Raw genomic sequence first — 13,288 nt, 5'->3', positions numbered from 1 at the left:
CTGATGTATTCACTTCCAATTTTTCTTTTAACTTCAGTGTGTGCAATGTTATTAGCCTGGAGAATTAGGCAGTTCTATTCCTTCTTTTTTTGTTATTTTTCCTCTGTTCATTATTAATGCAGCACACTTGTCTAGTCCAAACTCCATTGCTATATCGCTGCTGAATATACAGACAGTGTTTATTATTATTATTACTATTATTAACTCGATTTCTATACCGCCCTTCCAAAAATGGCTCAGGGCATTTTACACAGAGAAATAATAAATAAATAAGATGGATCCCTGTCCCCAAAGGGCTCACAATCTAAGAGAACACAAGATAGACACCAGCAACAGTCACTGGAGGTACTCTGCAGGGTGTGAATAGGGCCAGTTACTCTCCCCCTGCTAAATAAAGAGAATCATCACGTTAAAAGGTGCCTCTTTGCCAAGTTAGCAGGGGTAACTTGGATAAAGATAAAAAAGAAGGGGACAGAGCAGAACCGCATAAAGAGCAGATGGGAGCCTGTGCCCACTGGTCAAAGAGTCGAAAGATAGCACACATCAGGTGAGCGATTCAGCATATAGGTGCCTATATGCCAATGCCAGAAGCCAAGATGGGTGAGCTGGAGTGCTTGGTTGTTAACATAGAAATAGATATAGTGGGCATAACAGAAACATGGTGAAACAGTGAGAACCAGTGGGACACTGTTCTCCCTGGATATAAACTATATAGAAAGGACAGGGAGGGGTGACTTGGAGGTGGAGTAGCACTGTATGTTAAAGAAGGGATAGAATCTAACAAAGTAGAAAAACTAGATGGACCAGAGTCCTCCATAGAAACCCTGTGGGTGACAATACAAGGCCTGAAAGGGAACGTACTACTGGGGATATGCTATCGCCCTCCGGATCAAAACGCTGACAGTGACTGGGAGTTGCAGCAGGAAATCAGGGAGGTGTCAAGGAGAGGCAGGGCTGTAATCATGGGTGACTTCAATTACCCACACATAGACTGGGTAAATTCGCAGTCAGGTCATGACAAAGAGGTCAAATTTCTAGATACGCTAAATGACTGTGCCCTAGAACAGTTAGTCTTGGAACCAACCAGAGAGAAGGCGACCTTGGACTTAATTCTGAGTGGCACCCAGGACCTGGTGCGTGATGTCAGTGTCATCGACCCTTTAGGGAACAGTGACCATAGTGCAATCAAATTCAGCATACATGCGGGGAGAGAATCACCAAGGAAGTCTTAACACAGACATTTCAGAAGAAGAAACTTCTCCAAAATGAGGAGTATGGTGAAAAGAAAGCTGAAATGGAAAATCAGGAGAGTCACTTTGCTCCAGAGTGCATGGAGTTTACTCAAAACCACAATACTAGAAGCCCAGTTAGATTGTATACCCCAAAGAAGGAAAGGTACCACTAAGTCCAGGAGGATGCCAGCATGGCTAACAGATAAAGTCAAGGAACCCATAAAAGGGAAGAAGACTTCCTTCCGAAACTGGAAGTCCTGTCCAAATGAAGAGAACAGAAAGGAACACAAACTCTGGCAAAAGAAATGCAAGGTGACCATAAGGGAGGCAAAAAGAGAGCTTGAGGAACATTTAGCCAAAAGTATCAAGGGGAATAACAAAAACTTCTTTAAATACATCAATAGGAGGAAACCTGCCAGGGAGACGGTTGGACCATTAGACAATGAGGGAGTGAAAGGGATTATTAAGGAGGAAATGGAGGTTGCAGAGAAGCTAAATGAGTTCTTTGCATCCGTCTTCACGGCAGAAGATACTGAGCATATACCTGTTCCTGTTCCTGAACCAGGCTTTTTAGGGATGGAGGCTAATCAACTGAGTCAGATAGAGGTGACAAGAAATGATGTTCTAAACTGTCTGGAAAAACTGAAAACTAACAAATCACCAGGGCCAGATGGCATCCATCCATCCAGATGGCATCCAAGAGCCCTCAAAGAACTCATATGTGAAATTGCCAACCTCCTTGCCAAAATATTTAACTTATCCCTGAAATCGGGCTCTGTACCAGAGGACTGGAGAGTGGCAAATGTAACACCGATTTTCAAAAAGGGATCCAGGGGCAATCCGGGAAATTACTGGCCAGTTAGCCTAATGTCCGTTCCAGGCAAATTGATGGAAAGCAACCTCAAGGATAAAATTGTAAAGCACCTAGAAGAACAGGCCCTGCTGGGAGTGAGCCAGCATGGCTTCCGCAAAGGTAAATCTTGCCTCACCAACCTTTTGGACTTCTTTGAGAGTGTCAACGAGTATGTGGATCAAGGTGATCCAGTTGACATCATATACCTGGACTTCCAAAAAGCTTTTGACAAAGTTCCTCATCAAAGACTCCTGAGGAAACGTAGCGGTCATGGGATAAGGGGACAGGTACATGTGTGGATTGCTAACTGGTTGAAAGACAGGAAACAGAGGGTAAGTATTGGAGAGTTTTCACAATGGAGGGAAGTAAGTGGGGTCCCCCAGGTATCTGTATTGGGACCGTTGCTTTTTAATTTATTCATAAATGATCTAGAAGCAGGGGTAAGCAGCGATGTGGCCAGATTTGCAGATGATACCAAACTCTTTCAGGTAGTGAAGTCCAAAACGGATTGTGAGGAGCTCCAAAGGGATCTCTCCAAACTGGGGCAGTGGGCGACAAAGTGGCAAATGCGCTTCAATGTTGGCAAGTGTAAAGTGATGCACATTGGGATGAAAAACCCCAACTTCAAGTATACATCTGAGCTGTCGGTGACTGACCAAGAGAGGGATCTTGGGGTTGTGATGGATAGCTCGTTGAAAGTGTCGACTCAATGTGCGGCAGCTGTGAAAAAAGCCAATTCCATGCTTGGGATCATTAGGAAGGGGATTGAAAATAAAACGGCTAATATTATAATGCCCTTATACAAAACTATGGTGCAACCACACTTGGAGTACTGTGTACAATTTTGGTCCACATCTAAAAAAGGACATTGTAGAACTGGAAAAGGTGCAAAAGAGGGTAACCAAGATGATCAGGGGCCTAGAGCACCTTTCTTATGAGGCAAGGCTACAACATCTGGGGCTTTTTAGTTTAGAAAAAAGACGACTGCGGGGAGACATGGTAGAGGTCTATAAAATCATGCATGGTGTGAAAGTGGAGAGAGAGAGATTCTTCTCCCTCTCCCATAACACTAGAACCAGGGGTCATTCCATGAAACTGATTGCCGGGAAATCTAGGACCAACAAATGGAAATACTTTTTCACACAACGCATAATCCACTTGTGGAATTCTCTGTCACAAGATGTGGTGACAGCCAACAACCTGGATGGCTTTAAGAAGGGTGGCTTTAAGAAGATAACTTCATGGAGGAGAGGTCTATCAACGGCTACTAGTCGGAGGGCTGTGGGCCACCTCTAGCCTCAAAGGCAGGATGCCTCTGAGTACCAGTTGCAGGGGAGTGACAGCAGGAGGGAGGGCATGCTCTCAGCTCCTGCCTGTGGTTTCCGGTGGCATCTGGTGGGCCACTGTGCGAAACAGGATGCTGGACTAAATGGGCCTTGGGCCTGATCCAGCAGGGCTGTTCTTATGTTCTTATGTAAAGCAACCCCCCCCCTTGAGAGTGCATGGATGGAACTGGTTCCATGTACATCCCTAGCTCTGACTATTCCAGTTTTTCTTTATCTGCCATCATACCTGTATATACACATAACTATGTAATATATATTCTGAATATAATTCTGTATTCTCAGATTAGTTAAAAGAAAATATTGTAACTGCAGATTAAAAAGTTGTTGGTACTCTATCTGAACCATGAATGTTTGTTTTCAAAAATATGATTACCCATTGAGAAGCAGTAGAACCACTTGGTACATCATCTCATAGCAAACTTGCTTCCAATATTCTCAGTAGAAGAAAATAGGCACCTTTGGGACTCGGGACTTTCATAATGTAGCTAAAAGCTACAGGCGTTCAGTTTTGGATATCTCAATAACACTTCCCATCCCAAAAGTGTTAAATATCTCTACAGATATGTATACAGATTTTAATTGTGTGTGGCTCCTAGAGAAAAGGTTAGGGTTTGTTTATTTTTTTAGGCATTTATAGCTTGCAAACAATTTTCAAAGAATCAAGAAGATTGCACAAGTGAAATACACCTAATACCTATAGGAATTTTGGTTTTCTACAGTATGGTAAGCACTTCTCACATCATTTCCCTAAACTATTAATAAAGATAGCTTTTATCCTTAAAAGCTATAAATAAGGATATAAGATGAAATATATTCAAAGCAATCTACAAGATAAACAAATCCTGCTTTTCACTACAATAAATATACAAACAGCTTTAAAAGGTTTGTTGCTCACCCCTCTATTATAATAAATACTCATATGTTTCTTTCTATCACATCTGCTGCTGCATAACAGTAACTCGTCATCTCATAATAAAGATGAGTCCAAAGAGGTGAGTTACAAAGTATACCAGAGATTAATACCTACAGTGGATTTCTACAATCTAAAGGTACAATTCCTAACCTCTAAATGGTTTGGGTGTTAAGCATGTATAAACAGCATTCTACATCCACATATTATATATTTATTGTGCAATGAAATAAATTGTACAATAAACAATGAAGAAGCACAATATAAAAGCACTTATTCAACTGCAAAAACAGCAAAACCAATCTACAGACTTAGCAAACAGCAGGAGCATACAGTGAATGAACAACCAACTCAAGGCAAATAACTCAAAAGCCTAAGTGAAGAATGGTCTTTAACCATTTATGAAACATTGGGAGAGAAGTGGAAAAATGAACTTACTATTCCACATCTTGGGGGCAACCACTGGAAGCTCTGAACTGCATCCATTATAATGAGCTTTAGCTGGAAATGGTATGTGATTTATTTATTTAACACATTTGTATACTGCCCAAAATGCAAGTCTCTTTGACAACAATTTATAACCTTAAGTTTGCAGGTGTTTGATTTAAATATAAAATGTTAGCCAGCATCCACATGATACAATTAGCCAATGTCTCACACGGTGAGAAAAGCAATTTACATCACAAGTGTCCCACTGTTCCTGTGAGTTGTGATCTTCCTAGGCAGGTAGATTAATCTTAGAGTAGGTAGTCCTTTAGTTTGGACTACAATGAACATGGGCTGAACCTGCATGTGTTAAAGCTATGGCTCCTCTTCAATCCTCATGAAAAACCAACCACAATCTGTAAAAAGCGATTAATACTGTTAGGCTAGCAAAATTGAGAATTTGCCTGAAAGGCTGTCAATTTCCCTAACAAAAACCCATTCACAGTTAGCCCAACCATACCTGGCACCTTAGGGTAGCATGGTGTGCTTACACCCTCATCCACCATGTGGTACACAAAGTATGCCATGCAACAGTTTTCCCCCACTTTCTCTGTTGCTCCCTCTCCTTTGCATGTTGATTCTCCAGCCTGCCCAATCATCTTCCCAGTCTCTCAGCCCCTCCTTCCCCCTATGCACCAAATCTCCACCCACCTGCCCAATCCACGATTATTCAGTGGTGGCAGAGGTAGCCACAAGCACTGGCACTCCTGCTCCTCACCCTGCTTTGTCTTTTCAAAAATGGCTGGAAGTGACTCAAATTCCTGGCCCTCCACACCACCACCTGCCTTCTGGAGAAGTATAAAGGGTGAGATGAGCCTGGTGACAGCTGACATGTTCACTGCTGTTGGATGAAGTTTTGCAGGGGCAGGCCAACTGCAGAGGCCAGAGGCAGCCAGTGGGTAATCTAACACCTCCATCACCTGCGCTTTCTTCACCTAGCTTTCTTAGTAGTCCACTTGTGAGAACATGCTGGCCTCCCTTCACAGAAGCTACATTATACAAAGCATACAGCTAATTGAGTAGGAGTCTTAGCTTTGATGCAACAAAGGTTACAGAAGCCTTCACTTCAAGAAGAGGGAAGAAAGTTCATCTCAGTTAGATGGACCCATGAGGACCATATCTTCTATTCCTTGCCCTTAAACATCCTCCAAAAGAGTAAGAAAAACATAAGGGCTCCTCCTCAACAAGGACTCTACTAATGCAACTAGAGGAGACTATTGGATAGCAGCGGTCAATTAACAGACCACAGAGAGTGGTCCAGTAATAGGAAACAGCACAAAGAAAACTGCAAAAGAAGCCACTCGCAACAAATTTAGCAACAGGAAATTGTGACTTCCCACCCCCTTGTCTTGACAGTAGTCATAGGTCATTGTGCCATGAGGTTCATTACTGCCTTACAAAGCAGAAATGTTGTCTACCTACTTCTGGCAAAGGGCTCTGAGATATCTCAGTTGATTTGCGTCCCATACTGTCTCATTTGAAAGTTCATGTTGTAAATACACTCCATCAGTGTAGATTTTAGGTGCCCAAGAACCTCAAAACACCAATCCTGAGAATAATATATGCTAATATATATGGCATGGTAACCAAGAACATAGGCAGGGGAAAAACTTCACTTAACATATGTTGTTTGTTCAGTGCATTGTTTATTTTATATAATAGCAAAAGAGAACATTTTTTCTACAGTATTTGTCAAACCATATTAACATAGACAACAGGAAGAAATATTCAGGTCTTACTAAACTCTCACTTAATGTGTTCTCTATAACAACATCCATATACCATATTCAACAAATTCATATAGACTGTGCTGAAAAGTTATCTTCATTTACAGTAAATATAACCAGGAAATCACTACCCTTTGGGAGACGTAAAGTAACTCTCACTTTAAAGAGTCAGATGAAAGCCAGGAAATATAAGAAGATCTCCCATCCCAAATGGGATCACACTAATTCCCACTCAGGGTATGCTTTAACTATTTCATGTGGGATTGAAAATGAGACTGAGCTCAAGGAATGCCAGACTGGAGAAGATGAGGCGGGGTGGGGCTTCACGATGCAATATATAATCAAGTCAAGACATGTGGGATGAGAACCTGAGGCATTATATAGGCAGAAATAACTGTAACTCAAGTTATGAGTCCTACAACTTGCCTGTATGGAATCATTTATTTTATTTTATTTATTTATTTTTACATTTATATCCCGCTCTTCCTCCAAGGAGCCCTGAGCGGTGTACTACGTACTTGAGTTTCTTCTCACAACAACCCTGTGAAGTAGGTTCGGCTGAGAGAGAAGTGACTGGCCCAGAGTCACCCAGCTAGTATCATGGCTGAATGGGGATTTGAACTTGGGTCTCCCTGGTCCTAGTCCAGCACACTAACCACTACACCACACTGGGTCTCATCCCACAGCTTAAACTTGACACTATTGCTCAGGTGGAAAGGTGAGAAAAAGGCCCGGAAAGTGCAATAATGAAGCACCGCAGAAAAACCCAGCATAATTCCTATGGTCATGCAGACTGTGCCTTTGGACTGGCTCCATAAACACACACACACACACCATCTGCAGCCTAGAAAGGCAAAGGACAAATGCGGACTGAACATAAAGGAATGGTGTCAGATGGGTAGCCAAATCTTTTCCCCTTCCCTGAATGACCACGTCAGTCCGCTTCTCACACACATTTGCCCTGTAGCCGCTATGATAGTAGAAGGCATATTTTTGTAACTAAAGAGTAGAAGTTCTACGTATTGTATTTTATTGTAGGCCATAGTCAACTACTACATTCAGTGAAGTGCAGGGTTTTGGTTTTTTCTGGACACATTGTGTTAGCAGCAATATACATTTTACACAGATAGGAGTTGCATTAGGAACTGCATTCCTCACCCCAGATGCATTTTGAACTCATTTTGTTCAATATAAAACAGGATAGACTCAAACACTGCCATCTCAGGTGCAGTGGTTACTGTAATCCAGCATAAATATGTGGAATATATTTGGGGTGCTGAAATGGCAAGATTGTTAGATGGCTCGTTTAATTATGATCTATAAAGGGAAGAGAATTTATGAAATAATGTTAGAGCATAACAAATGTCCTATCTTTATTATTAATCACTATTGCATATGATCAAAACATTAGTGTAAACACAAATTAGACAGAAGAGATAGCTGAGAGACTCCCCACTGAAACTGCATTACATTACAAATGTAACTTTAAAAGGATCAAGAAATATAAAGTTGGTCAACCACTTGTGAGACATTCAGGTGAAACACCTAAGTGCCATTTGTTTCGCTTCTATACTTTTTATGACAGTCGGGTATTATGGTTGATGTTTTGTTCCTCACAGCACACCCAGCAGCACTCCAGAAGTTACACCTGAGAAAGACCTTTCGCTGGCCAAAACATTGGTCTCTTTGTTTTTTCACTTTCCTGTGTAGAAAGGAAACAAAAAGATGAATAGCAAGATAATCTAGTCCTTCCAGATATTATTTTACACTCTCTTCTACTTGGCACAATATTTGGGTAGCTTGGGAGAGCTTTATTTGTTGACTCCTTTGCTCACACAGACTTAGAGGCTGTTCACACAAGCAGCCCTACCCAGGTAGGGCTACCTCATGTGGAAGGGCTGCTCATGTGGAATGGAAGGATTGGGCTCTAACCCAGTGTTGCCCCACCGGGTAGCCCAAGTTTTGTCCCCAGGCCATTCCCCCAGCCTCCGGATGACCACACGGCTCCAGTCAACGCGGCTAATGTGGGCATGCAAGTTGTGCAGCCCAAAGAAAAGCAGAGATCATCTGGGGGGGAAGGTAAGAGTGCTCCGGCCTCCCCACCCCACCACTTCCCACCCTGCCATCCTGGCTCATGTGAACTATCTTATAGTGTTAGGAGGCCACCTTGGTGATCAGCCTGTAGAAAAGCTCACTTATATCTGAACAAGTTTGATTACACATTCCTACATGCATAGTGGCCGACATCCAAACTAACAAAGCACTTGCACAGCAAACAGAGTTGCGCTGGTACAAGGAGATTGTGTAGCTGTGCAAAGGCATTGGGATTTGGGGAACTGCACTTTTGCACAAGAGTTCCCAGGGAAACGAGGCATGCCACAGGTTGTGCACCTGGTTGTGCTAGCACCGCACTAGTTTGGAACGCAAGGTCCAGACTTAGTACAAGTGGACAGCACATTTGCTCAAGCGCTTGGTTATCCTGGACGTCAGGCACTGCCAATAGCTGCGGACAGAATGAGCACTGTGGCCACTCAGCAACCAAGTGTGTTTGCATTTGCATTCTTACAGCATGCCGTCGCCTTCTCTTAGGCTGGATGCACTCTTGTCTGTACGATGGCCACTGGAATCCTTTGGGACCCACATGGCTGTTCTCATGCTCCACTTCTTCTGAATCGGAGTCATCTTGCTGCACCAAGGAGAACTGCTTTTCTGGATAAACTTCTTTTAGCTTGCTTTCAAAGAACATTTCCAGGCATCGGCCAGCCTCAGCAACTTCTGAATCAGGCTATAAGGAAAAGTATCAGAAGAGTTATTATGAGAGCATGTTGTTCCTTTAGTAAGGCCTGCTCTCTTCATAATACTTGTTCGAGATTATAATACTTATTAGAGACACAGAGTCCTCCTGCTCTGCCCTACATCAAAGCCCTGTGCCAAGCCATTCTAAGTGGTGGGGCAAAAAGCAGGGGGCGCTTTACCCTTTTTTTATGAAAGGCAGGGGGCATATTCTTCCACATGGGGGTGGAATGATGGTCCCAGTCAGTTCCTGACGTTTTTGTAATTTTCTGCCATGAAACAAGCCACTTAAAGACTTTGGGTTTTTTTTTAAAAAACAATTCAAAAATGTATTAAAACATATCTTAAAACACACATTTGACCAATTCACTTCAGATTAAAGAGCCCTCCCACCCTGCCCTACATCTATACCCAATATAAAAGCCCTGTGACAAGCCATTCCATAAATATGCCAAGCAGTAGGGGGAGAACCACAAAAAGGAAATCACATACCTTCCATTACTAAGTCAGAGGAAGAGGTCGGCTCTGCTCAGTACATAGAGCAGCAGGGCAGGGTGCTGGCCACTCTGCCTCCAGGCTGGCTGCCTTCAAGCAGCCTGCTCTGCCTCACTGTTTGTTCTCTCTGGCATTGCAGGGCTCAAGCAGGCTGCTTGAAAACACCTGCAGCCCGATGCCATGTGCACATGCAGCTGAACTGCTCACCTGGCCCGCCTCAGCCCCGCCGGGTCTAGGGGAGATCAGGTGTGCCCCCTTTTTCTGTGTAGCATAGTGCATCACAACAAGCTGGGCCAGAAGCAGCACGGTGAAAGGCAAGCGCAGCCCACACTGAGTTGGCTGTGCCCCCCCCCACTGCGCGGGAGGGAGATGGGGGTGGGCTGGCGGAGCCCAGGCCGCAGGTCTCGCGCATTTGGCCACATGGCAGCAACAGAGCATGGGCCGGCACTGGCAGTGTGGCTGCCACGGAGCTACCCACACTAGGCCTCCGGGAATGTCCTCCAAAATGTACCCCCAGAGGCCTAGTGTGGGTAGCTCCGTGGCAGCCACACTACCTGTCCGGAGGTCCAGTCCAAAGGGCACCGCTGGGTCAGCACCCGCTGCATTCCCCGATAAAGACAAATTAGGCCATTAAGGAACCCACTCTAGTGCATTTTAGCTTGTTAAACTCCAGGGCCACATGTGTGTGTTCTAGATGCATCTCTTTCTCCAGGATAATGAGACACTGCCCACAGTTATTGCCAAATTGCTAGCTTGCTTTTGATTTAATATTTTTACACATCCTGTAATATTTGACAACTTTATATTGGGATTATTGATTAAAGTCTCAAGGCCCAAGTAAAAATACCCAAAGCAATGGGGGTGGAAGGCCCACATCCTTTGCAAGGGTTATACTGTGTGCTTACAAGTACTTCCATAGTTATCACAAGTACTTACATAGTTGAACGTTGCACAGTTCCAGAACATAAGGCGCACATCTGCTACCAGCTCTTCAGAGGTGGAATAGTGCAATTTGTCTTTTTTCTGGAGCTTTTTCCGAATGCTGGACAAGTCCATTGGCCTTTTGATAATCTGATAATAATGGCGAGCCTGTTCAGAAAAGAAAATGTTGTTGGCATTAGATTTTTTGATAATCACAGTATTTCTTTATATCTCAAAACATTCCTGTGAGTTTGGCAAGTATTTTGTCCATATTACAAATCAGATAATTGACATGAACCCCGAGCCTGACCCCATAATACCTGAGTCTGACACCCCAGGACAAAACAGGGTGTGAGGGGCTTTCACCTCTGATGCCAGGGTTTCCTGTACCTGCTGACCCCCTTGACACCACTCCTCCTCCTCCAAAAATTTATATACCACTTTTCAACAAAAGTTCCCAAAGCAGTTTACATAGATATAAACAAAACAAACATCCTCCTATCCTTGTCCTCTGAATCAGAGGCTGAAGCAGAGGTACCATTAATTCTACCAGTAGCTACCAACTCCACTGGAGCCAACACCTGGAAAATAGGGCACTGGTCCTTTAAAACCTGGGACATTCCAGTCTCAGGAAGAGCTGCATTTCTGGCTGCTTTATTTAAGGCTTGTTGGCCTCTGCCTCTTGCTAAAGCAACTTCGTTTTGGACATGCTCTGACCAATTGTGGGTTTCGGCTCTTTTGGTTTCCTGACTCGGTTTGGTGTGTTTCTGGTTTTTGTCTGGCTCCTGACTTCTACTCTGTTCGACTTTCAGCACATTCCTGACTTCTTGCCTCCTGTGACTTTGACTTAGTATGCCCCTAACAATCTGCTTTCTGACTCTTGCCCCACCCAAGCATGACAGCAATAGGTTGAACTTTATAGAGCAATGAAATGATGAGACAGTGAGGCTGTTCACACAATGGAAGGCTGGGGGGGGGTGCGGGGGGGGCAGGGTTCAACCTACCTTCCCCCAGACGACCATTCACAGCCTGGGCAGCACGCAAGGCACACACCCACACAACCACTGCTGCCGAAAGCAGCGCGAATGAATCTCCATGCTGCTCCCAGCCGTGCTGATGCACCGCACAACACTGCATACTTTGGGGGATTTCCCCAAGAGACAGGCACTCTAGGCACCCATCTGTGTGTGCTTCCAGGCTAGTAGCAGGCTGGCTCTCACATGAGCCCATAGCCCGGCTTAAGGGAGCACTTGCTCCTTATCCTCAGCTAACAGCCGAGCTAAGAACGGGGACGAAGCGGTGCTGCCCTGCTGGGATCGGGCCAGCTCCTGGTGGTTCTCACACGCAGCCTAACCCAGGCTGGGCATGAGAACAGCCTCAGTTCCCCTTAGCTGTTGTACATTGAGCTCCTTAAGAGAAGAGGTTAAGATCGTTCAGCCTGTGTTGCTGGGGCCAAGAGGGGAGAATGGTAGCACTACTGAAATACATTAGAGGAGGAAGTATACTTATGATGTGGAAGCATATTTCTCAACTAGGGTGTGAAAGAACACGCTAAAGCATGAAGTAGTCCACAAGCTGAGATCACTCTTCTTAACACGCAAGAGATATCCTTTTCAGCATTTTGTGTGCTTTGTATTTATAGTGAATGATGCCATGGGAGAGATACATTTTTATATTCAACACTGGGATTAGACCATTTTCTGACATGATGTGTGATGCTGACAAATCCAAGCATTTCATTGTAACAGGCCAACTGCTACCAGTCAACAAGCAAGTGGGCTGTTTAGCAGGGCTATTTCAAGCCTGCACACTGAAAAGCGTAAGAAACAGATGAGAGAGTCAAGCATGACTGCCCAGAGAGGCCATGAAAGCTTGTGTAGCACTTACCAAGGGGCTGACCGGCTCATGGAACGGAAGGCTCAGGCTATTGCAGAGCAGGGAGAGTACCAATTTCTCACACTTCTGCAAAAATACAAGTTTACAATTAAAGTTTGCTCATAAATGAGCTCTGTGAATACCTACGTTAATGTCTGCGGTCAGTTAAAAGCTTTTGCAAAGGCACTTTATTTCTTCACTTTAATAATGTATTCAGTATTCAGATCTACATTGTAACTATGAGGGTTTCCCCCGCACTCCCCGCTACAACTTTGTACATTGCAAAAACTATATGCTCTTCCACCTCCTCCAACTCCTCTGTTTTTTGTTTATGTGTTTTTTGCTTTCATTCCCAATAAACTCAAACTTATTTAACAAGAGAGAAATAAATCACAACTATGTCAAAACTAGGTCATGCCCTGCACCTTGGTTCCACCCACTTCTTAAAAGCGTTTCAAGATTTTGCAAATCATGACCTCAGTATGTATACAAGCATTGGCTAGACTAGTTGAACATGGCAACGCATACTGGAAAAGCCTATTTGTTTGGGCTTTTTTCTGCCCCCCTCACCAATGGCTGTGAGAACTGATTTTGAGCTGTGTTGATTCTGACTCATTTATGGAATCCACAGTAGTTTAACTTGCAAAGAG

General features: G+C 43.9%; 1 protein-coding gene across 5 annotated transcripts in view; it reads right to left on the bottom strand.

Moving 5' to 3' along the window:
• Positions 1-6,433: 6,433 nt before the first annotated feature.
• The window catches only part of TRIM66 (tripartite motif containing 66), a 105,237-nt gene continuing 98,382 nt past the window's right edge, over positions 6,434-13,288 (bottom strand). For all 5 annotated transcript variants that reach the window (XM_053285320.1, XM_053285319.1, XM_053285322.1 and 2 more), the window contains 4 exons: positions 12,651-12,725; positions 10,779-10,931; positions 9,121-9,339; positions 6,434-8,256 (listed from right to left, as the gene is read on the bottom strand). In XM_053285320.1, the coding sequence (XP_053141295.1) occupies positions 8,197-8,256; positions 9,121-9,339; positions 10,779-10,931; positions 12,651-12,725 (507 nt within the window). In that variant the 3' untranslated portion in view covers positions 6,434-8,196. The remainder of the gene's footprint in view (positions 8,257-9,120; positions 9,340-10,778; positions 10,932-12,650; positions 12,726-13,288) is intronic.

Source organism: Hemicordylus capensis, chromosome 1 (assembly GCF_027244095.1).
Source record: "Hemicordylus capensis ecotype Gifberg chromosome 1, rHemCap1.1.pri, whole genome shotgun sequence".
Lineage (NCBI taxonomy): Eukaryota > Metazoa > Chordata > Lepidosauria > Squamata > Cordylidae > Hemicordylus > Hemicordylus capensis.
The sequence above is the reverse complement of the archived record's forward strand: the minus strand, read 5'-3'. Positions and strand labels throughout refer to the sequence as shown.